Below are 27,606 nucleotides of genomic sequence, written 5' to 3' on the forward strand. Positions count from 1 at the left end.
GAATTTATTTTGCATTGTTCGTAGAGTATCATTCGTTTTTCCCCTGGGTAACTAATGAGAGCTGTCCCAGCCATCAGATCTGTCATGTCCGCTAACATCTCAAAAATATATATTCATAATTTCTTTTATAAGTTGCTTGTCAGTTTCCATTTCTTGCACGAACTATTCATCCGATTCTTGGTCACTCAAGGACGTTTTCTATACTTTTTCAAAGCCATAGAGATCGCAGAGTTCAATGCATTTTTGTTAAGAAATATTTCAAAAGAGAATACCGATACAGAAGCAAGAAAAGAGATTTTTGTCTCCATTGTTTCGTAGAAATAACGTGATTTTTTCATCATACCTAAATTATATTATTTTATCAATCAGGTATCTATTCTTCTTCTTATTTATCTTTTGATTATTTATTACTATGGTCAATGTAGAAAGAAAGAAAAAAGTATTTATTAGATTTTAAAAAAATCCGAACGTTCGACTCTAAATATGGATTATGCCTGAGTTAGATATAAATCTGTGTTAATAGTAATCTAACGGCATATGTTACTTTTAACGTATTTAAACAGCGGATTATATAGTAACAGAAACTTCTAATTTATTCTAGAGTTAGTTAATATACTATGATTTCTAGAAAACATTTAAATACTGGACAATTAGGAGAAATGTTCCTTGTTGAATTTTAAGTAATGTTTTAAAAGTAACCTTATTTAATTGAGTCATAAAGATAAGTACAAGTTACAACGATATAACGTGTAGGCTGATAATAGCATGCCTGATTTAATTTTTGCAAAAATAAGGAGCATATCCCATGCTGAAGTAAACTCGGTTGGTTTTTACAGAACGAAATCAATACTTTAGTGCATCATCGCAAGTAGCAGGGAAAATCCAAGCCAGAACAGTCGCATATCACTACATTATTTTTTTAATGAACACCATTGCCTTTATTGCTTACTTATATTCATAGAAATATAAATGATTGTATAAATTTTGTATAACACTACATTAATCAAGAAAGATAAATGTTCACTGAGACCTTTTTTGCAACAAGTATTTTGGTTTTTTCATAATGTTCAATGACAATTTTTTCGAATTAATTTTCGTCACAATGGCAACAATTGGTATTTGTAATAATACATTGTTACGTAGCTATGGAAACAATGGAAAGTTTATCGGCTAAAACGGGAGAGTTAACTGATTGCTATCCTTCAAAAGAAAATACAAATCCACTAGGGAGCTCTTCGCAGACAAGACACGGCAATGTTCGTATGCCTATTAGATTCCTCCTATGAAAGTGGAATAAACCGTGGAGGATAAAATAAATAAGTGATCTTTTACCTCCCAGGGGGCGCCATCGTCCAGAGCCTTGATGTTCTACAGGCTCTACGTCACTTCATTGTTTAACCCACTAATTTCAGATCGGATTACTCTCCAATAATACTCGCCATCCACGGTGCCTCGTACCCGATTGTCGCTCATTGGTAGATGCCTGTAGCCAGCGCTAATAGGCAGACAGCCAGCTGGCGCGGCTGACGAACGTACACAAACAACAGGCGGCTCAGACACCGGCAAAAGGAGGGGGGTAGAAACAAAGGGAAAGGAAAAGAAAGCCGGGGCGTCTGTGAAACTGGCCAACTAGTTACGGCCAGTATAAAGAGCGCACATCTCGTATACACACACACACACACGCACACATACACAGAGAACGAAGTTCGTCTGTCTGCCTCGCGCTTGGGAAAAGCGCATCCTGCATGACCACCGGTCGGAGAACCAAGTGCGTGAACGGACCCCAGACGGATGCTGCCCGGAGCATGTAAAACGAAAAGAGACGCGAGCCTGGCTGCGCGCGCGCTGCAGTAGCACACCACACTGCTGACGGAAAGACGGGGCGAAACACGCGCGCGGGCAACTTCGGCAGACCATTGTACCGTAACAAGTGTGCGGAGGAAGCCATTTCGGTGGTGGTGGTGTGTGTGTGTGCGCGAAAGGAACTAAAAGCAATAACTTGGACCGCTATGACATTCAGCCTGAATCGGAAACGCTCCTGTCGGGTCAGAAGTTACTGACAACCGTGACGGACATTTGCTCTGTTTTTTTTGTTTTCCTCCCCTATCCCCCCTTCCCCGAGTGTGTTTTTTTTTTCCTCGAAAGGAGGAGGAAAACGACCGTAGCGTTGGCCTCTCCATAATCGTAGGCCGCCGTCGTCTCCGCAGTGAGTGACCACAGCCATGCCTCGTTCGTTCCTGGTGAAGAAGGCCAAGTATCCTGTTGACCACGGCAACCGGTGGCAGTATCGCGAGCCTTCGAGTCCTACGGAAGCCGCTACAGCTCCAAGCCCGCCGCCATCGACTCAATGCCTCACCGTCCGATATACTAATGGTAAGCTGGGCCTAATTAGTTTCCTGTCATCTTTGTGACTGATGCATGGCGAAAAGATAAATCGCACGAAACGTCCGTCCCGATATCCATTAGCGATCACTCGGTATGCCGAAGGTACTCTAAAGACCCTCTCTCTCTTTCTCTCTCTCTCTCTATCTATCTCTCTCAGTCTTAGGCGGACTTTGCACCTCCATTGTATAAAGTGGCTTTTAAGACTGCCTTTTGTAATTCGTTGTTTTTTTATGTGTGTGTGTTTAAAGGATGGGCGGCATTAGACTTCTTCCTTCCTTTCACCTCCGGATTAAGGAACCGATCGATGATCAGCTACAGGTTAATATCACCTATTGGAGCCACTTCACCCTTCTGTCACCTTTTTTCGTGAGTGCAACCCTAGAATTCTTGTTAAAGAAACCTAATTACGTAATTAAGAATGGGAGTTTCAAGATAACTTTTAACCCTTAAATAGAAAATGCTGAGAGAGAGAAACATGAAGTATATTTATCTATTTTCGGGACAGTCTACAATAATAATAATAATATGGGCAACTTCACAATTAACTTGACTTTAAATATGTTAAATCAACATTAGCGACTTAGTCATTTCAATATGCATTGGCTTAATTTATGTTTGAAGAATTAATATTTATTCTTTATTAAAATATATTTTAGTTATTTAGTTTAGCTCAAATTTTCTATTTTTTGAAGAGTTATTAAAGTAATTTAAAATATTTGCAAGTATTGCATACATAGAAGAATTTTTATTATATATGAAAAATTGTAAATCATTAGTAGAAGTTAAAGTAGTTGGTGAATTTGTAGATATATTTGTGGACATATGTATATGTACGGCACAGTTTTGCAAAAACGATTGTTAGCTTAATGGTCATTATATATAATTAAATAACTGACTTTCCTTCAGACAAAATTATGTTATGCGCTGTTTTGTAGGATTAGTTATTTTAGTATCCCCAAATTTCAGGTATTAAAGATTTTTACTGATTCTATCCCTTGGACCATTTTACAAAGAAAATATTAACATGGCATGCAAATTTGTATTTAAACAATGTAGGAATTGAAACCATATTAATAAAGCCTTATAGGCAAGTTCATATCAATGGTAGAACGTCGACTATATTTTTTGAAATGGAAATAGAATTGATATAGCCCTGCAATTTACTGCAGTTGGATGCAGAAAGAAAAACATCGTAGACGATTATATAAACAATAAAACTGCCTCATATATTCAACATTAAATGCTCGAATTTACAATTAAAAATAGTATATCACATAACAAACTTCTGACCAATACCTGTAAGCAGTATTATATTCTTAACTACGAACCTAAGACATTGTTCACTATCCAAGAAAGAGACACGCCTTTCTTGGCTTTAAGCTCCTTGCTGTGTATGTGTGTGCGTGCGTGCTCGCGCCCGCTATCTCCGATGTGCGTTGAGCGCTAACGATAGAGTGAAGTTCTAAAAGTGTCTCCTGGGGGTTGACTTGTAGATGGTACGGTAAATTCCGGAAGGCATCGTAGAAGGAAAGAGCGAGGGGTGGTTTTACGTGTGAAGGATGCTAACTGTAGAATAAGATATGATAACATCATTCAGATTGTCAGATAATTCGCGTAATTTACCGTAAACGAAGTCAGTTTTTCATTTTCTCTCTCTTAAATCTCAGACGGAGTAATTCTGTTAGTCTCTAGACACCAATTCCTATTTTCCCATCTATCCATCCTTTCTTTTCTTTCTCTCTCTCTTGTTCTTTCTTTCTTTACCATTCTCTTACATTTTGTTTTTTGCCCAGATTTCCGCTTTTGTAAATTATAATCTGAAGATAATTCCATTTATTTTATTTTTCATTAATGTTTCTATTCCATCCCTATTTGCTTTTATCTTCAGCAAACAAAATTCTATTTTTTATCTCTCAATAAACGTATAATATTAAGCCACAATAATAATATACTTGAACCAATCGAATGTTTAAGAATCATATTGAAATCATACCATTAAAAAAATCCTATCATAAATTCATAAAAAAATAACTCGAACAATAGCGTCATAGTTAAAATACTGCTTATACAAAGTACTTCTTTTATTATTATTTTATCATGGGTAGAATGCATGAACTGTAGTCAACTCACAATCTACAAAGTAGAGGATATCTCATTGTCATTTGTTTCAAATATTTGTCAAATATGAGATATTACGTTTGCCATCCTGGGTAATTATCTTATTCCATTATATCAATATTTGCATTTTACCATTCTTAAGATCCTTATTACAGGAGTAACAGACACAGTTTTTCTTAATACTGCTTATTTACTATGTTAAACGATTTATGAAGCTGCAATGCACAAGGTTACGTGATTGTTAGGATTTCGAAGTCCTAACAATATTCAGTTTTCATTGTTGGGATTCTAAACAATTAAAAAGAGTTAATGAGTAACAGTAAATAAAACGAAAAAAGTTGTGTAATAATATAATAAATAGATTAATATTACTCATTTAATTATACTAATATGAAATTGATGGATATATGCCAAAGCTGACTACTGAGTTCCTTTCTGTCGAAACATAATGACAACAAAACGAATAATTGTTGTTTGCAATTGACCTAAAACATTTGTTTATTTAATTCAGAACAACACAGCCTGGCTGTGAAGATATACTTGTTATTTATTTTATTCCATACTAATATTTAAGCTAAAGATTTCAGAAGAATAACTGAATATATCCTTTATATTGGCTGCTTATTTCAATCTCTACCGATATATAAATTTATTTTTGAGGTATAAATGTTACAACGCACTGGAATTGGATGCGTTCCAATACTTCCTGCATTAATATATTAGGAGTCTCAGGATACTCTGACAATATTAGAAGAGAAAAAATCTAGGGAAAAAAAGCCTATTTTATCCGGTTTTACTTTTTTTGCTTCCATCTGTTTATTTTATTCTTAGCTTCTTAATAACTTACATTCATCGGTTCACATATTTTGCAGTTGTTTTTAATGATGTCTATAAAACATTTATTAAATGTTATATTTTATTTTCATGAGTTAAATATTTTATTCTGTTTTAAAACAAAATAAAACGTATTCTGTTTTATTCTGTGTTAATTTTTCATGAATATTGATATTATTTCATGAATGAAATATATCTTTAGCTTTGATTGTGACGTCATTTCATCTTGCAAAGAATGAAAAATTATATTCATTATTTTCTTTATTGTGACGTAATTTCCGCTTTGCAATACATAAAGCACTTATTGACACTAAATTAAATCCAACCAATTTAACAATTAAGATAATTGCACTCTGAAGTAATAATGGCTGCTGAGGTATTTATGAATTAATTTTCAACAGCGACCTTTTTTAGCTTAGCACATAACGCACTTTTTTTTATTTTCCACTGGAAGAAATGTCTCATCATTCCTTGCTTCTAGCAGGATGTTCCAAAATCTCAATTTGTTTTAGCTATCATCTAAGTTTCTGTCAATAAAATCCTTCTCAGAATATAAGCTGTCGAACTGGTTTTAAAGAATGTCCAGCAGACTGCGATAAAACATTTTGGCAGTTCTCAATTCATCACAGAGGCTTTTTATAATGCAAATCGGGTTTTTCAGTATAATCCTGTGTTGAATGTTTCATTTTACTCCAGAGGCTCTTTTTATCCTACAGATATTCTATCGCTCGCTACAGATTCCCCTTAAGTAAGATTCATACAGCACATATTTCGTAATTTAACCCCACATAGTGAACTACTATATAATTTCATTAATTTGATTGTGACACTCCGCTATCTCAAGTCCCATTGCATAACTACTCCAGTGACAACTATAACTATATATAGATTAAATAATAGAACTAATGGATAGCATTCACCGAAGTACATTCTATAGATTTATTGCATAAAAATTTTAAATAATACTCAGCATTACTGAGTATTATTTGAGCTCACAAAATGAGCACAATTATTAGCCCACTTACAATCAGAGCCTGAGAGGTCTGAGATCACTTCTGGCAAGTTCTGAAGAGCCAAACAATTTCTATTTTGTTCGCTCACTTAATTCGTTATTGGTGGAATGAAAGCAGACACATCGCAACAAATACTGGGATATTTATTGGAGTTGTGTAGCACGTTATTAGATTATCTAGATGGTGTTATCGCCACCAACACCCGGGAATTGCGAAATAATGAGTAAAGTCAACGTTAACACTGAATGGTATCTCTTAATTGTTGCCTGTTAGTATTTTCTACATCGAATAACTGACAATCAACTCATCGTCCCATTATACAGAACAATTCGCTTCAATATAACTAATAAAATCATTCTATGCGAATACATTTTAACTTGTAAAAAGTGATTAAACTTCTGATGTAAGTTTTATTATATAACAAGTGGTGTAGAATTGATTTTCATGATGTGAAACAATTGGTAGATATTGTTGAACCTTCTAAGTTGTAATGAAACAACTGACTATTAAATATTGTTCAGTATAGTAGCTATCATGAAACAATTGACTAATAAATATATTGAGCAAAGCAGATATCATGAAACAATTGACTATTAAATATTGTTCATCGTAGTAGCTATCATAAAACAATTAACTACTAAATATTGTTCAGCATATCACGAAACAATTGACTATTAAATATTGTTGAGCATAGTAGCTATCATAAAATAATTGACTATTAAATATTGTTGAGCATATCATGAAACAATTGACTAAAATATTGTTGAGCATAGCAGATATTATGAAACAATTGACTATGAAATATTGTTCAGCATATCATGAAACAACTGACTATTAAATATTGTTGAGCATAGCAGATATCATGAAACAGCTGCTTACTAAGTATTGTTGAAAGTGCATGCACAGTCAAGTCTTGTACGGTATCCTACCTTAATAATGAAGAATACAAACACGTAGAAATACTGCATTAGAATCACGTATGGAGACTTTTTCTACATATTTTAAGCTACTATTTACTGAAAGAACTTCTATATGAAAGAAAATGTTTTTTTATCTGTTTATTTATGATCTGCGAGCATCTGGTGTCCAATGTATCGTTTCCCCTTTGATGTTTGTTCTGCTTCGGTATCTCGACATGCAGCCAAGATGCATGATGTTGGCTGACAGTATCTGTAGACATGTGACTGATGGCTCTAATTACCAGGCATGCTCTTACTTGCTAGCTATTGTGTATTCCTTCCTAAATGTCAGCTGCCAGTTCATCGATTTTTAATTAAGAACTCGGAATTTCTAAGATATAAGTTTATCTGTTTCTGTAGCCATAAATCGTAGCCACGCCATCGACAAAGGATCACTAGAGGGAATTGATGTACAAGGTGTACTTGCGTGAAATCAATAACAATCGATATTTGTTTCCACTACAAAACATACTGAGAGTCAAAAAGTTAAATCAGCTTGGATGTTTTGATGAAAATTCCATTTAGATATTTAAAGGAATTTAAAAGCTGGCTTTTGGACGCACTCAGAGAAAAGACCACCCTCAGTTGGTACTGAATTTATACGAGTATAAAAGAAATCAGTAGTGTATTAGGTGGATTAGGAATTTTTTTATAATGCAAAATATATTGATATATTCATTTACTTTGAATATAGAGTTTGATTTTTTTTTTATCTCGATGTACGTCGTCTGTATTAAACTAGAACACACGTTTCAGGTTGATTATGCAGTGCTGTAGAAATAAGTGAACGAATAGCACAGTACATCATTTACAATCAGTTCTACACTAATTCAATGGAAAATTATTGACGTCCGATCAAGTGCATACAGAGATTGATGATTACGTGTCACCAGGGTGAGTTAGTAGAGAAGTTCCACATAAACTGATAGGTGCAATCAAATCGGTCACTCTGATGACACAATTGGATGGATGATTTAAATGAAAATTAATTCAGCAGAACTCATATTAGAATAACATTTTAAAGCACAGTGTATCCTAGAATTTATGTAATAATATTCTAATTTAAATATTTATTGTGTTATTTTTCATTTAATTGACATATGATTCTTCTTAGGACATCGATGTTGAAACAAGTAAATGCCAGTGGAATATTTTTTATTTTTATTTTAATGGGATTTTTTTGGGAACATTTAAGATATGGTTTATCTAGTAGAGAAACGAAAAGGGCACATTGTCTGTAGGTTTTCTTGCTGCTAAGAGTGGTCAGCAGCAAGGTGTATTCAAAGTGGAAAATCTTCGAAATGTACTGATACGTGGGAAAATAGAAGTGGCAAAAGTCTATTGAAACTCCAGCAGTTCCAGAACACGAAACTCCAGAAGGGCCAACTATGTTGAAATTCTACGAATCTGTTCTGGACTTCCAATATTGTTTTTACCACCTCAGGTCTCTAATAAAAGAAGGTTACTATATGCATGCTAAAAATAAAACAACCCACAATTTGTTGTTGGCAAAGTGTAAGCACTTACCCACAAGACACCGACGTCGATTGCAAAGGGTTGCAGATAACTGTGCGCGAGTCGGTCAAATGTAGAATGGAACGGATCACCGAGTTCATTTTCTACGAAGATTAAACTAAAGATTTATAAACATCAGCTTTAAGTGGACCTCCACTTTGGATCAATTTATTTTTGTTGTTCTAAGCTTCTATCGGGAAGAATCTTTATATGGGATTATCAACTGGAGGTGGGTTAGTTAGTCTGATACAGAAATGGCAGAGTTCACCCCTCCCAAAAACTTGAGTTTGTGATCCGTTAAAACAAGCAACCATTCGAAGACGCCTTCGATAAACCGGAGACATAAATAACAATCAATAATCAATGGACTCAGTGAACCTATTGTAAGTAATTCAGTAGAAAATGAATAACGGCTGAAAGTTACAATCTACGCATAAAATGCCCAAGTCCATCACGCAGAAATTCTTAGGCGCATCTTAAATCATTTAAAAATAATGCTGTTCAATTTATGGCTATACAGTAGCTATACAAATAAAATTTAAAACGAAAAGATAACTGACGAGCTGTCTTTTAACAAAAGACATTCTTATTCTTAAGAAATATCTCAGGATATTCTTAGCCAAAGTTGCTAGAATGATTCTAATTGCTTGCAAATTATAGTGGACTGAATCAATGGTACGTAGCGGCATAGCGAGAGAGAGAGAGAGAGAGAGAGAGAGAGACTTTAACATTTATGACAGCGGCTTTAGACTTGCATGTCGCTCTCAGAGGATATCGATCTTCCATTTTCCGTTCCCTACCCCTGATTTACGTTCGACATAGATTACAAGAGATGCGCAATTTCTTCATGCCCGTAGATTCCCATTCCTGATCCTGTTCTTAATATCTAGTCTTAATAAAGTACTCCGTTTTTAGAAGAGGGCAATTCACCGATATAACACGGCAATGAATAGAGTAGAGGGAGACTGTGATTGAAAGACGAGAAGAAACGAGAGTGGATTTCACATAGCCGCAAATGTCACTACTTTTGTCTCTATATCAAAAGCATTTAGTCTATAAAGAGCCTTAGAATAATAACAGAAATAATTACGCCTCTATCCAAAACGAAAAAGAAGAGAAATCCATTCTGACACCGTTTCTTTCTACTTTTAAATATTTCTAAATCTGTGCATACTAATAGTACAACCTATTTCGAAAAATTCTACTAAAAGGATTGGTTTCGTTAACTTTTTGTTATAAAGATTTCTAATTATCAATAATGTTTTACTCTGGATAAATTTCAGAACTTTTACTCCAAACTGATAAATCTCCAAACTTTCATTTTAAAGTGATCATTCTACTAAAGTGATATTCAGAAGTGATAATAAATACCAAACTGATAATTATACTTAAAGTGATAATTCTACTAAAGTGATATTCATAAGTGATAATGAATATGATAATTTTAATAAAATGATAATTCTACTAAAGTGGTATTCAGAAGTGACAATAAATACTAAAGGGATAATATAAATTTACAATAAATTTTTCCGATAACATTACACTTTCCTTCACTTTATTTTATCTTAAAATAAATTGTTTAAACAGAAAGTTAATAACAGCATAAAACAATACTTCATAACAATCATCTTTTCATTCCCCACTGTGAATTAACAAAACTTACCTTGCATACTGCAAGCGTTATTATTTAATATTAAATGTACACAAAAATGATTTTAATATTAATTATCTGGAATCTGTAACTGATGAAATAAGGCTATTTTAACAGTTAGCAATTTAATACGATAAAAAAACTATGTTAAAAGAAAATTTCGAGTTCTTCTGGTCTTCACTTACTTTTGAAACGCTAAGCAGCAGAGGGTTCTTTCGTTTGGTATAAATCATTTGTCGTCATCCATTACTGCAGGTTCGTTGTCTGCTGTACGTACAAAGGTGTGGATGAGATCAAATTACGTGCGAAGAATCTGTTGGAATTAGAAATCACCCTTTTATCAAATAGAATCATTCTATTACTTACTTTAAGTTACATGTCCTGTTGAAATAATCGTCCACCCTTGTCACCTACACGTAATGTCATTTGGAGGGGTTACTTTTCTGTGTGATCCAATGGCGGCAGTCTTTCATGTGGAACCAAAATCGCATTCATCATTTAGCAAGGGGGGGGGGTTCATCAACTCTTACAGCTAAGAGTTTTACTGTATGGGGGAGAGGAAATTGGAGTACAAGTCATCTTTTTTTGTGTTCATTTATTTCGGTGACATATTACCTCAATGTACGCCTATGATAACATTAGTTTTACTGTCATTTGTTATAGACAGGCAGATGATATTAATTTTACATTCTCTTGTGCCTTTAGAGAGTTAAAGCAGCTAAAAATTTACTGAGGCAGTAAAAAAAGTTTGACTTTTCATTGTATGGCAGTTTCTAGCAATTCATTTATCGGTAATGCGCGTCAAATATGACTTTATTTTAGAAATAAGTCACAGAAACATAATATATGTTTTTATGTGTTTCTTTAATCAACTTGTTTAAGCGCAGCAGTAATGGGAAGATGATCAAAGCCCATCATAGGTAAATGATTTAAGTCAGTAGGTCAAATGTTAGCATTTATGATATTAAAATATCATAAATATCAAAATATATATATAAAGCTAAAAAAATATCACGCTTGATCTTTTAGAAACTGTTTTTAATTTAAAAAAAACTAAGTTTAAATTTTTAATTAATTTTTTTAAAAAACTAAATTTAAATTTTTAATTAATTTTTTAAAAACTATTTTAAAACCTGATTTTTAATGTTATTAAAAAACTTAATTTTTTACAAAGTTAATTATAAAACAAAAAAGTGTAACCATAATTTCGTAACTCGATCAGAATTCTGACATTGATTTGACTCCCCAGAATCTCTTTTTTTTAACATTCAATCCACACAGTCATCCATTTATCAAATCGAAATTAATAATAAACGTAAAAGCGTGTATTAGCTCTAATCCTTAACCTAAATAATAGTCACCTATAATAAATATTGTCTAAATATTTCATATTGTATTTTATATTTTAGGAATCAATACTGGTAGATCACCGCGTTAGTATTCTACATAATGTAATCTAACAAAATTAAATGCTAAATTTATTGATGAGCGGAACTTATTAGTGGTTTAGATATAGATTACGTACCGAATTAAATGGTGAGATAAAAGACGAACATATAGGCTCCTAGGTGGAGCTCGTGTCGTTTATGCATATCAAGGCAAATCCAATACCGATGGTTATATTCCTATAAGCTATGTTGTACATTTTTGAAGCATTCTCTTTCTTTTTATATTTGTCTATGAAATATTGGTGGATCCATAATATCCTCCAGTTTGGAACGATAAAATTTTCTTGAAGATATTCTCTCTCAGGTGTAAATCAAAATTTCTAAATTATAACTGATATGATCGCAATGTAACCTTGCAGGGATAGGACTGTAACATGTAGAATCATGAAAGCAAAAAAATTCTAAATACTTCTTTTTATATTGAATAAGTTTAGTTGTATAGTATTTAATTAAAAGATTGATGGAAAACCTTAAAACTACTCAAGAATTAAAAAAGATTCATTTTGTGGGGTTTTAAGAATTTCTCTCATTCTCTGTAACGAATTCAATTTTAAATTAATAATAATAAGCTTACTTGCTTAATTGCATAGGGAATGTATCTAGAAGCTTGCAACTGGTGATAAGTATGATAAATTTATTACCCAATGGAATATCTAAAATTTATAAATAATATATATTTATCTTGTAACTAGATTATTAAGCTTTTTTTTTAATAAAAATAGTTTTTTAAATTTATTTCTATAAATAATTATGATTTAATTAAAGACACCAGACAATTTTTTCTATAAACAATTATGACAAAATAAAGGATACTTGGATTTTTCCATTAATAATTATGATGCTATGAAAGAAGGTCATTACTTTTATTCCGATACTATAAAAGGAAGTACTTCCTGTTCTCCATAAACACTTTGATAGTATAAAAGGGCACTTACTTTTTTCATAAACAATTATGATACTATGAGTGGAGGATACTACTCTCTATTTTCCCATTAACTATTAAGATATAAAATACAGGCACTTCTTTTCATAAACAGTTATGAAAAGAAGGACACACTATAGAAGGGCACTTCCCATAAACAACGATGGTTGCAAAAGGCCTTTGTCTTTCACAAAAAAAAGTGTCATAAAATTAAAGGTTATGAAGAAAAGCGCTCTGTTGAATTTCTTCGGGATCTAAGTTCTTTCAGACTGTTTATACTCGAAGCATTTTCTCTCTCTCTCTCCATGTGGAGAATTTCAGCAAAATGGTTTGAAGAATTGCAAACGAAATCAGCGATTCATAAACGCAAATTCACAAGTAAATTAACTCTCATAAAGACCCACTACGCAACAATTTACAGAATGTAATTTCAGCTGTCCGTCACAGCTCTCCTCCAACAACTTTTCTGGCAACCTACTGATGGGAAATATTTCAGGGTTTCTCTAACTGCCAAGGCGAAACCCATCTCGCTTCTTCATCTCTAGTTAGCACTTGACTAATGACATATTTACGCGCGTGCCTAGCGTCCCAATTACTTGACCCACACTTTGAAATTCATATCAACGAACGGTTCGTCCGCCTTTAGTAATTCGTAGAGGGCATCTTGCCAATTTCTGGAAACTTTTCATCAACGGATGTATTTTTTTTTTTTTTTTGTTCTTTCTTTTCTGTTCTCTACAAACTGAAATGACTGAGTTTCTATTTTTTATTTTGTTTTCCTTTTTCGATAAGAATATGATTGCTCCTCATAATCTTGTGCGTGTGTTCCGAAATAAATTGAACTTCTATTTCGACCCAAGAATTTTATATAAACAATAGTCATTTATATGAAATAAACAATATAAACAATAGTCATTTATATTAAATATATTAAATATGTCTGAGGCATTAAATATACATTAAATATTAAATATATGGTCGAAGCTTACCTTGCTTCGGTTTTTATATTTTAAATTTATTTATTCATATAAGGTGTATTTAAAAATCTTATTTTATTAATAGTTTGAATAAAAATAAGCCAAGATTTTGAAATATTTTCACTTTACGAATCTGTAACATTAATATTTTATGCAATAAATATAACAAAATATAAATTAATAAATATAATATAATAAAATATTGTTGTGTACTTCATACATTTCCACATACAGCAATTAGAAATAGAATTAGAAATATTATATATATATATATATATATATATATATATATTTATAAAATAATATTGTAATAATAATTATATCTTAGATTTAATATAATTTAATTTAATAAAATACTTTTAATTTTTCACAGATTTTTAAAAATATAAAAAAATTTACTAACACACCAAATATTTCAAAGAAAAATTATACATGATTAAATTATTTTTAGTGACATTTTTATTCATGAGTAGGTTGAAAATCGACTGTGAGATGCGGTGATTAATACCCTTGGAGGGTAATGGATGGCAATGCTGTAGCCAATGAAGTTCTAACTGAGGCTCGGCTATTGCTGTCACCCTTCTGCCATTATCAGAGCTTTAATAGCTCAATAACACCTTATCTCTACACAGTCCTCTACAGATAACGGGGAAGATGAAAAACATTCTTGCTTCGCCCCTTTAAGCCAGTCCTTATAAGGACTATAAGATGTCTATTCAGTGATTTCGAGGCTGATGCTTGTCAAAAGTATTAATTGTTCGGTGGCAAAATATTCCAAGTGATTTGTCTAGAAACTAAAAGCCTAGTGTAATATAAACATCTAGAATCATTCTCGGTGTGATGTACATTTATCTTCATATTATAACAAGAGTCCGTTACGATTATCGTGGAAAGCATTGGTGTTCTGATGATGATGATGATCTAAGATCACTCACCATTACGCTGACGATGATTCTGTTATAAGAAAAGCGGACAATATATAAGTTACTGATGTTTTTCGGAGATCGTTAAAATAATAAACTTCAAAGAAATTAATGATCACGCTCTAAAAAAACATTAAACGTTTCAAAACTTAAATGAAAATTCTATGAGTTTTTAATTTCCTCAGATATATTAATGCGTTAACATCGTTCTCAATAGGAGGGAGAAAGGGGGGGGGTATGTTTAAATTTAACTGCGGTAAATAAGATAATAAATATCTCTTCCGTTGCCTAACGTTAATTACATCGTTTTGAGAAACAAACAATCACCGGACCTAAAATGGATTTCATAATACTTCCGTTGTATTTAAATGTAGCGGGGGTCTGTTATTTTGGTATCACTGGAATCAACATTCCCTCATTTCGGTTGCAGAATAAAGCTGATTTCGAGAGATTAATAGACCAAGTCAGCATGCTCATTAAATGAACCGTTTTACGGTCACAATTGGAATTATAATTGAACTCTTTCTGACTGCATTTTATTGAGTTCCGCTTGGGATACTTAATTCTAAATAGAGTTAATTTGTTAGTAAAGGGAGGAAAATACAAAACGAATTTAGATTCCTGACATAAAAGTGAAAAAGTTTTGATCGATGCCCGCACTTTGTTATGATCGTATATTTGAAGTGTTTGGATTCCTCTTTCTTGTAATTTATCAACTATTTTTGACTGCTTCATGCAATGCGCGTTTTCTCCTTAATGTGGATTCCATGCAACGAAATTGGAAGTCGAGCTTAAATAACACGTAAAACAGATAGACAGGTGGAGACAGTTATTGATATGCTATTTCACGCTATGCAGGTTACATCTATTAGGAAATAAGACTTTTATCTTGCGTATCTGAAGTTCTTTTAGGCAGCAATTGAAGCCACGATATGATACGAAGAGAATGCTTAAGATCCATTCTACTGCTTGAAGAGTCATCGAATTCAAGTGCGTTTAAAAGCTATAGATATTTACTAACATAGGAGATTTAACAATGTTTGAGCTACTGGATAATTGTCATGTACTAAGATGATAATAAATTGTAATAACACCGATTGCAAAAAAAAGTATTAGAATACGGATGGTGATAATGAATGATCAGACAGGTTTAAAGAAAGGCACGTGAATGATATGTAAAGAAATGGTACACCAAGTAGGCAACCAGACCACAACGAGAGAGAGAGACTGATGTATGTACAGTAAGGTTTATTATGACACACCTTACTAGATGAGGATTTAGACAAAGAGCGAAAATTGCTTTGCAATTCAATTACAAACCCATTTATCTCAAATCACTTTCCACCTATTCACATCTACATGCACATCTACATGGAAGATTGTGTGATTTTCGTCTACCGGTTTAACTTGACCATCCTGCTTACTGGAGGTCTGAAATGGCTTCAAAAAGATTCATGTCTGACCTCAAGAGCAAGGTCAGTTACTTCTTACCCTATTAATTTACAAGAGGATTACAATCTTTTGTAGGTGGGATGCACATGAAAAAAAGAAAAACATTTTATGTGCGTGTGATTCAACTTTTCCTGCAGAAAAAATAGTTTTTATCTGCAGGGAAGATTTCTTTGAAAAAGAACCTCCTTATCGCAGTCTGTAATGACGACCCTTTGGTTGAAAAAAAACCTGCGTACGAATAGATTACAAAGAACCTTTAAGTTTTTTTTTTCTAAAAGTGTATGTTAGTCGATTTTGAAATAGATGGGGAGAACATGGAAGCAGTTAACAATTTTTTGCTCCTAGGATCCCGAATTGATAAAGATGGTTATTGTACTGAAGTTAGAAGAAGATTATTACTCGGAAAGAAAGCAATGACAAATTTAAGCAAGATCTTTAAAGATATTAACCTCGCAACAAAAATCAGAATCGTGAAAGCAATGGTATTCCCTGTGGTGCTGTATGGACGTGAATGTTGGACCCTGAGAAAGAGTGAAAGAAGGAAGATAGATGCATTTGAATTATGGGATTGGAGACGCTTACTAAGAATACCATGAACTACAAAGCAAACCAATAAACCAGTGATAGACAGAATAAAGCCAGATTGCTCCCTCGAAGCTATGATCATCAAGCAAAAATTGTCGTACTTCGGACATATTATGCGAGCAAATAACAGACTGGAGAAGACGATGATGCTTGCTAAAGTTGATGGAAGCAGGAGAAGAGGAAGACCAAGAATTAGATGGGGGATGGAGTTCAAGAAGCAACTAGAGTGCGCTTGGAAATTCTGAAAGACATGGTCAAGGATAGATCTGAATGGGTAATGTATGTTCATAGGATCACCAAGAGTCGAAACGACTCGATTGAACATAACAATGACAACATGTTAGTCGATCTCATAGAGAGAGAGAATTTTTTCCTCCTGGTAAACTGGTTATTCATCTCGCAAAACAGACAAACCAGCCATAATACCAAATGCAATTAACCAACAATAATACCCTTTTCGCAGTGTCTTAGCTACTTCGGCTGTGAACAGAAACCTATTTTTATTGCAACTCCTGTAATGACAATCTACTCGCACTACTGCGTGTCATTCTTTCTTCTTTACTTCTTACTTTTCGCTTACTCATAGACCAATACTTGACCGTGCAGATGTTCGAAACCAAATCAACCTGAACAGAACGGTTCTTTCTTATTCCCGCAGTATTGCGCGAGTTCTTCTGGCCTGTTTTCAGGAACGAAAAACCCTCAACCTCCATACGAGACCGGCTAACTAATTGTTTGATTGAAAACAACCAATGAAGATTCTTCACGTCGTAGACGGGACTAGAACCCGGATCGCTTCCACCTAACTGAGCTACAGAAGTTCACTTTATCATAGCAACATATTAAATCAAGGTGTCCTTTGATTGATGACAGAAAAAATACTACAATTAATCTCGCTACCAGGTTATTTTCGATATCTTCAATTGTTTTCTCCGTTGAACTTCATTGCATTTCTATTATACTGCAATTACTTCTGCAATATGGAAAGAGTCTTACAAAACTTTGCCTTCAATAATTGCGTTGCCCTTACTCTATAATGCATTGAGTCAATAATTACATCGCTTAAAACCTTTTGGGTAATTAATGATCACCACTGAAGAAATTGAAACCAGACGGTTGCTTCCGGTAATTAAGATTGGCATAAGACACTAATAAGGCTCTGATTGTTTTCTACGTAACATATTTCGATAGTTGCGTTTATCTTTGACTATTCAGTATATGTTATGATGGTATTTGTCTTAAAATTTGTGATAAATACTGAAATAACTAAATATATTGTTCATCAGCCTGCTGTTTTCCCATTTGAATCTGAATGATATTCTTTGAGGATAATTCGGTTTACTCATTTTGCAATAAGAAATAGGAATGCAGAGTACCCAATATAAGTCTTTAACACTAAATACATCGCTACCTAGAACGTTTTTTTTCTTTTTGAATGATATCCTATCTTGCTTCTTCTGGCATAAACTTATCATACGCATGCGCCGTGGAATCCAAATTCTCAGATCTTAACTCCGATGACAATTTCACTTCTGGGTAACTACGAACTACTTACCTATACTTAATTCGTCTACAGTAGAACACACCTTTCACATTTAAAACGATGTCTGAAATTTTGTCTGAATCTATCTTCTTTGTATTTTTTGTTAAAAATATAGATTTTATGTATTCCATGAAAACTGTAACCTAAAGATTCTCAAGTCCAAGATTAGTAAATTCTTCTATCCTAAAGCTATAATATACTATACTAAAATTAAACGTATAGTTTTAGAATACCTTAAGGTTCTAATCGTACATTATAGTATAGTAATCAGCTAATTCATCTTCAGCTTATTTGGGATTCAAATCCAGGTCTTTCCAACCAGACTTTTTGCTAGAGGGAATAATGATAATCCACAGCGAGTATGTTTTATCATTTGCGTGTGGTCATTGAATGGTTTGTCTGGTTGCGCGAGAGATGAGATTTCCAAACCATAAAAATCATGCCAAATACATAAAATATTCCTGACAATATTTATTGAGTCATTTTAATGCGTGAATTCTTCTACCTAACAATATTTTTCGTTGGAAATATTAGTCCTTTTATCCAAAGTTATAATTGTTTACTGTATCCTGTATGACAACAGTCGTAGATGTCAAAAAACATTTTGAAAATGGAAATCCTTCCTTGAACTGACTCACAGCTTCCAAAGTAATCCGTATGAGAGTTAATATGCAGAACACACTGCATGTAACAATATAAAGGTCCCATTTAAAATTTGTCAAAGGCCATTTCCTTCGATATATCCGTAAAGAAGCCATGGGTACACTATCAGACCATCTCCACATGCAGAGTTTAATGAACGAAGTCAATTTTAAGCATATTTAAAGAATTATTTCTCCTTCAGATCATTACAAAACTTTTTCAGTTTCTATTAGCCTATACCTGTCCCTGAAGGTGGATATAGGTCTCCGTTAACCTATATCCTATAAATGCGGGTGAACATCTCCATCTGATTTTCAGAGTGTAAATCTTCATTTAAATCTCAATTAACGAATATCATATCCATGAAGATGGAGAAATTCTGTAAATCTCTTTTAGGATGAATTCAATTGAAAGTGGGCGAAAGTTTCCATTAGCCTATATCGTATCCATAAAGATGAGTACCTTTATTTATGCTTGCATTTCATGGCGAAAATCTCATTCTCCATTTCATATTGCAATCTACGAAGGTCAGCAAAAGTCAGTTTTTATGGATAGGATAATTATGCATCCACCTTCGTGAAGTTATTGGATGTTAAATTGAGCCGGAAAAGAGAAGATAAAGGGAAACAATCAGTATAGATTAATTGTTAAACAGGAATGAAATTTATGTTTGATAACAGTCGGAATCTCGTTGAATTCACTTTCTTCCTTTACGCACATGAAGTAACGTTATCGAGACAATGGTCGAAGATGCTGGACGAATATGCACGTCGATTAATTGCATTCAATTATCGATTCACCAAGGAGAAATTAACACTCCAAAAGCCGAGCTACGAGCAAAGATTTATTAGCTAGTTAAGGTCACCCAATTAAACAGTTTAAGGTGTTCAAGATTTTTTATTCGGTGAGTATAAAGAGATTGTTAATGACGTATGTGGAGGCGCTTTAAAATTAGATCACTTAATTTGGACATGGCTGTCGGTAGAAATATTTTCTTTCGCTCTCTCTCTTTCTCCTGCAGATCTCTATTGGCGGCAGCAGTCACGTGACTTCGTTAGCATTAACACATTGTGCTGATCTGGATCTTTTTATCTCGCTTCAAGACCTTCGCCTATGGAGGCGTCCGAGTCAAAACCAATTTTCCTCTTTGCTCCCATATGTTGTTTACCTTTCCTGGTAGCCTGGAGCGTCTTTAGTATTCTCGTTAACGTAGAGTGAGAGGGTAATTTCTGTCTGTTCCTCGTGGCCCCCACACTCTATCCCCACCCCACCCCACATCCCCAACACATCACCGTTCACTGGAAACTAGTCGTCAGTCTGGGAGATGGACAAGTATTCGCCGTTCGAGCGACTAAGCACACCCCGGCTGTCAGTGGCGTGCTACTGCAGACTCCTGGTAAGGGCAGACGTCAAACGTACCCCAGGAAATCAATAGCACCACTATCTACAGGTTGCATTCAATGGCAAAAAAGATTTATCACCGCTCCCAGCTGAACGCTTTGCTGCATTCCGTTAGTCCGCGACGATGAAAGGCGCACTTTACGACACTACTAAGGAAGGAAGGGCGTTCTCCCGCCAAGGCTAAGGGATCACTGCAGAAAACGGGAACGAGCCCAGCTCGCTCGCTTTATTTTGCGGATTTCCAACGACCTGTGGGGTATAAAGCTATGTTCGATGTGACAGAAAAGACGTAAGCAGGAGATGAACGTCGACACAGCCTTACCCCCCTCTCTCTTCTGCATCCCCCCTTTTTTCCCTCTCACTCCCGCACACTAGGATGGATTTTTAGGCGTGTGAGGGTTGAATACTAAAACCCCGAAAATCACTCATTTATTTTACTTTTATAAAGTTTCGAAGACGTGTTGCCTTTTATTCATTAATGTTCGGATAGTAATCCCGTTTACTAATGAAAGATCATGAACGCTTTTGGCGCCCTCTGACGACGATCGAAGAAGATACAGAAATCGAATTCTGAACAATCGCTTTATGTACTTGGAAAAAACTTACTAAACAATTAGAAATATTATTGTCGAGTTCAACTCTCGTTCCAAGAATGCGTCACGTGTCAAATAATTGATGCAATCTAAGTTTAATTCTTGCTATACTTCAAAAGCTTGGTTTGCTTACGAAACGGTGTCTCTGCACTTTAATTTCGTCATTCCAAACACCATTATCCTTTGAGGCATTATTTCTGAATCTGTTAGCCTACTCCTTCTCTGGATTATCTTTTATTGCTTATCAGTCTAATTAATAATAATTTGGATGGCAGAATTCGAACTCGTAGGTTATCCCTTATTTGCATGGTGCTTTTGGAGAACCATTCAGAAGGACGATGCACATCCCCCTTGATTGGAATGATCTGGATTGAATGCCATCTGGGATGAGAAACATTTAAGAGCTTTTCAACTGAAGATCAGTTTAGTCGGTCTCGTGTAGAAGTGGCGGATTTGTCAGTCAGAACACCTAGATTGGCTGCAGAAATGTACCCTCTACTTGATTCGGTTATTAACTCTGAGTAATTATTATTATTATTATTATTATTATTATTATTATTATTATTATTTGACACCTCCAGGGAGTCCAAGGACTCATCGAGGAAGGGCACATGCTCTACAATTCCGTCTCCACCATTCAATCACCAACACTGACCACAACTACACCAACGCCATCTACCACCGATCATCACTGGTATTTCCACAGACAATCACAAACATCCATACCTACGGTGGGATTCGAACCCCCAGCCTTTTGGCTGGAGAGCGTTAATATTTGAAACCTAAAATGCACAGCGGAATCTACCTAGCTCATTTACAGTATTTTATTATCTCTCCTTTCATCCTTCCCATTCATCCACGCACGTGTCCATTTTACGTGTTGTCGCACTCTTCGCCAATACTGTACTTTATTATACCGTAGAAGTTTTCAAATCTCATTGAGAACAAAGCGTATTCCAAGACTCCATTGTGAGCCGTGATCTACACGATAAGTGAACTGAGTTATCCGGAGTAAGGAACTTGCCGTAGTAAGAAATTCCAATAAAAGATACTAGAAGGGGGGGGGGGGTTAAGCAATAAAAGACAAAGATGCATAACCTGTATAATATAAAAGAAGGGTATGTTAATTCAATGGTTTCATAATATGCTAGTTTCAAACTTAGCATAAATGATAACATATTATGTCTTTAATTTCTACTTTATAGTTTGCGGTGTCAGGTATGCGACAGAGAAAGGATTATTTTAAATAACTCAGGATTTGATTTCTAACTATTATAAAAACGTATGCGTCCTCAGCTTATGGAATGCCTAATTAGTGGGAAACAAAGGTTGTTCTATCGCTCATAACTTATCAGCTGTTTGGTAGATTGATGACTAACACATGTGTAGGGATTAAAAGGACACGCATAATGTGAATTAGATGACTAATGTGGATTTGTTCTGATCGTTATAAATTCAAATCTCCATTACAAAGATTATACAATCCCATTGACAATAACCATGTCTGTATATCTCGCTTACCTCATCCATCATTAGTAAAAAGGTATTAACTCGTCTCTGTTGTTACTGAATATTTTTCTGGCATTAATTATGATTGCTAATTACATATTTGCCATTGTTTTCGTCTTTTTCTGTTAGGTGTAGTTAATTGCAGTTAGTAGAATATTACTAACGCGTAAGAGTTCGGTGGGGGAAATTAGTTGTATGTCTAGCGCATTTCGACACATATTTGGCTTTGCCAGGAGAGATGAGGAGAGCATCAAGGCGAAAAACAGATCGTGGTTAGAAGATAAACATGAAAATGCTATTTAGGTAGATTCATTTCACCGAGGAATCTGAGCTTAGATATTCAAATCCAAATACCGGTGCATCTCAGATCTGCGAGCATTTATTTGCTTCTAACTTGCGTATAAGGCCCAAGTCTTTCGGCTGTAAGCAACTACAGTAAATTGTCTATCACCTGACATTTTTTTATATTTTAATCGAGGCTTTTTTAGTATAGCTAAGGCTGTTTTCGTACAATATGCAGAAATAGATTTTGATACAGAGATACGTTTTTTTTAATAGTAAATTAAAATGATTAGAATAAAGAAAATGCGCTCTTTAAACAAATATCTTGGTTATAAAATAAAATATTTAACAAAGTCAAAATTTATTCATTAAACAGCTAATAGGTCGTAATTAATCTTACAAAATACAAAAATAAGACAAGATCAATTATCCTATGATTTGTTGGTTTAAACGTAAGGATGTTGTTTTGGATAAAATGTTTGTACATGCGTCATAACACCAATTTGATGCTTTAAATTCTGACATTGATCACAATACTCAATCCAACTATCCTTACAAGTTATCTTCAGGGAACTAGAATTATAATCTTTATACCGTCTAAGCAACTGCTATCGTAGATTGTATTTAAATATTTAAGAAGTTAAGCATAAACCATGTTCTGCTATAGACAGATATGGAAAAGTTCTCGCGATTAATTGTTTGTAGAAGAAGAATTAACTGCTCTTATCATAGCAACTGAATTCTTTCAGAAAAAGTGACTTTCTAATTTCATTGATTACCTTAGAACCAACATTACTATTCTGCCTCTTATATTAAAAAGTGTCGGAGCAGTATTCAGTGAAAATTATTACGACTATTGGAAATTAATTTACAGCTTAGTTATTCAAGAATAAATTAAAAGTTCTTCATCAAGACCACTGAGACCAATTTTAGAATCTTCTTAAAGGACTCTGTAAGCTTGTTCAAACGATTACTAATGTCCATTTCGATGCGGTTTCAATTAAATATTAAACTGTTTCCACTTGTAGTATTATTGCTTTTCCAAGACTGTTTACTGAGTTTGGTGAATGTCGGTCTTGGAAACAACAGACTGCAGGTTCGAGTCTCACCGTGATAGTCGTAAATGTCGTAAAAAGTAGAAGATGAATTTCATCGGTGGTGTGAGACTACCGTCCCGCTTATTGAAAGCCTGAAGTGGCTTAAAAAAGATCCGCATTGGACTCTAGTGCAAAGTTCCTCTATTATCTAACAGTTACATAAATCCAGAAACCAAAAATGGAACTTTTTCAAGCCACTTCAGGTCTCCAGTAAGCGGGAAGTATTTTGCCTCTTATATTCTGTGTATTAATGTTCACGTCTCCCACTTAAAGACAATTTCAACTCACGGTAGGGATAAAAGCTTCTATATAACTCCTCTATAAGATCCACTATCCGACTATCAATTGAAAATCACTTGCTGGCATCTTTTGCCGGGATTCGAACCTAGACCTTTTCAATCGCATTTCAAATGCAGTGTCGTCTCTGCGACTGTTAACACTTATAGAAGTCTGAGGAATTCATAAAAGTGTTGTCCGATCTGTTTCAAGTTGTTTTTAATTTATTTTTCATAAGAAAAAAAACTACAGTTAACATATCTCACTGTTACCATTTTTCTTATATTCTGTTTCATTAAAACATTTATTATATTTATCATTTTACCGAACTATATTTTATATTTTAAAGAGAAAACAGGCACTTTTTAAGGAGAGTATTTTGATGACTAAAGTATTCAGAAGAAGGATAAAATAAATAATTCTTATTAGCAGAAATAAAAAAACCCTAAAGTTTGCGATAAGAAGCCAACCCGCTGAAAATGGCGTTAGCTATCTATGAACTTATCATTACAGCACTAAAAATACTTAATCCTCCAAAGGACTGTATACGAATATTTTTTATTTTATCTTATTTTTTATTTTATCTTTTTATTTTATGTAACATTTAACACACTAAAACATAACAGAAATACAGAAAGCAAAATGATTAATTTTAAGAATTCTTTGAATATCTTAGTTTTCTAAACAAACACCATTCTATATTTATAATTTTATTTATATAAATAAAGTTAAATTGTTAATTGTTAGTTATTAGTTAAGGACTGTGAGATGCGGTGATTAATACCCTTGGAGGGTAATGGATGGCAATGCTGTGGCCAATGAAGTTCTAACTGAGGCTCGGCTATTGCTGTTACCCTCCTTCCATGACCAGAGCTTTAATAGCTCAATAACACCTTATTCCTACACAGTCCTCTACAGATAACGGGGAAGATGAAAAGCATTCTTGCTTCGCTCCTTTAAGCCAGTCCTTTTTTTTCTTTTTTTTTTGTTAGTTAATGTATATGCAAGGTTGAACCTTGGCTTTTAAATATATTGGGTAGCTATTTGTATTATTATTTTTTTATCGTAAAGTGTTTACGCTTTAGTCATTGTATCAAAACCTTAAGCATCTTATCCAATGCGTAAGAATAGGAGCGAATAATGGCTGTTAAAAGAGAGTTAAATAGATTAAATTTCGACCTAGTATCACTCAGGAGTGCATCCCCCCCCCCCAAATCCACTTCATATGAATCCCTGAAGTAATTAAATGATTCATAACACGAAATATTCACGCAGATATCTTGCCGAATGTCAAGCTTCATGTGATTTTTTCGATATCAATATTCCCTTTCCACCATATTCATAAGTCATATAATTTATACGAGACGTATTTACGCTAGACATAATTATCATCATATACAAAGTAATTTTCCAATTATGATCCGACTGTATTTTATAAAATGTAGTTTTTATGATGGATCTCTACTAAGATTGCACAAGACATCTCAATGTATGTTCACATTAATCCGAGCTTTTACAGTGACAAAATAAAGCAAAAGAAAAAAAATGTTGACAGTATTATAAATCGAAAACAGCTTTCGGTTCAATTGTTGCGTTATGATGACGTCACTAAACTGTAAAGTGATTATGAAATGCAATCTTTATTTTTATTGTTGCGTACTGTATACAAAACTATTTTGTATTAACCATCTATTATTCTTTTAAAAATAACGCTTTAAGAGATTTGAATTAATTATTAGAGACACAGAAATTGTATAATGGACTTAGCCACATACTAAACCAAGAACTAAAACAACAGATATTGGATAAGGAATTTAAAGTATTAAACCACATATTACTCCATATTTGTAAGAAAATATCTTAAGATTATAAGATCTTTTCTCAAGACAGTTTAAGGATTTCTTATCCCAGACAGACAGAGAGAGAGCATTATTTACACAAACAGTATCGTATCTGAAAGTATAAAAATCTCGCTAGTAAAAAAGCAATTCCCTTTACTGCGCATCCCCCCCTTAAACGTACACACTTCGACTTCATCGTGCAGAACATTTCTCAGCCCATCTTAATTTAAGTTACAGCATCCATTTCTTATCTGCAACAGAACCGAACGAATACGGTACTAATGCGGAAACCATCCTTGACCTTGGGATATTCTTGATTTAAAAGAATACTCTAAAAACACACGCATGACGTGCTGGGGACCGAAGCAAAGCCCAATGAAAACCAGACGGAGATAAACGACCCGCCATCGAAAGATAAGCATAAATCCCCCCCCCTTTCCCCAATGCTCTGCCATGAAACACGCCGTAAACTTATTCGAATCCATCCGAGTTACACACACACACACACATACACACTTCCCGTAGAAAATTGAATAGAATCAAATAAGTGATGATAAGAGAGAGAGAGAGAGAAATTCGACTACGGAAACCAATATTAGTCCGACAACTCGGCAACGGAATGGAGTTCTCAGTAAGAGAAAGACATCCTTATCAAAACAATAAACCTCATTTACAAGACGCCTTTAAGGGAAACTCTCAGAACTTTGAAGTATCAATAATTTACAACTGTTGTTACAAGGAACCGATGCACTAATAACGAATAACACTGAACCGTAATGCCACTCGGTTGAGGCTAAGCTAATCAAAACTGCAAGAGGGAGAAAGTGCATGATAATTAATAGATTTTAGTGAAAATGTAGAGAATTCAATTGAAATAAGTAAATATATTCCGCATGGAATACATTATTATTCCACTTTGTAGACGCAAGAGACGGAAGTGACGTATGAAATAACCAGCAATTGTTGAAATATTTCTTATCGTTTGATTTTTGTGGAATTTTCTATCTTTGCTGAAATTCGTCACACTAAAATGTAGCTGTAAATCTGCATAATAAGTTAGTTTATGTCACAATTACTATTACATCTATTTCATTGTTAAAATACCAGACATTGTTGAACGACTGCTGCATTGGCAGACGTCTGCTACTGATGAGTAATTGTTGGATGTCTGTTCTTATCTTGGATTCGAAAATCATTTGAGTCGTCTGGTATTCTGAAGAGCTTCAGCTATCAGACTTGTTTAACAAATATTGTAGTGAGTGTTCTCCGGGAATGTTTGTCTGTTTAAAGATCACCTTTAGTTAAAAAGCTCTTTATTAGATTCGTACTCAGAATTTGAAACTAAAGCATATCCATTATTCTTCTGTGTTAAGGAGGATCTCGGGATGCAAAAGATAGAAAAGTTTAAGCAATAGAGAGTACACAATTTGTAAACTCAAAGTATAAATAATACCATAGTCGTGATACTAACGGAACGAACACTGATCAGTGATTTATAAATACTTAATATTAAAAGAATAGAAATCCTTATCCAATTTATCGTTCTTGTGATATCAAACAACGCAAACAATCTGAGAGAGGGATTGTCTGAACCCTTCTTCTTTTGACCCATCTGTCCCTTAGGACAAGAGCGTCCTGAT

General features: G+C 34.1%; 1 protein-coding gene across 1 annotated transcript in view; it reads left to right on the forward strand.

Annotated features, from left to right (window-relative positions):
• The first annotated feature begins 2,222 nt into the window (after positions 1–2,222).
• LOC150096558 (uncharacterized) overlaps positions 2,223–27,606 on the forward strand; it is a 50,299-nt gene continuing 24,915 nt past the window's right edge. The window contains exon 1 of the mRNA XM_090408638.1: positions 2,223–2,373. Within this exon, the coding sequence (XP_090264764.1) occupies positions 2,223–2,373 (151 nt within the window). The remainder of the gene's footprint in view (positions 2,374–27,606) is intronic.

Source organism: Typopeltis vanoorti, chromosome 18, assembly GCF_054136105.1.
Source record: "Typopeltis vanoorti isolate ZY-2024b chromosome 18, IOZ_Tvanoo_1.0, whole genome shotgun sequence".
Taxonomy (NCBI): Eukaryota; Metazoa; Arthropoda; class Arachnida; order Uropygi; family Thelyphonidae; genus Typopeltis; species Typopeltis vanoorti.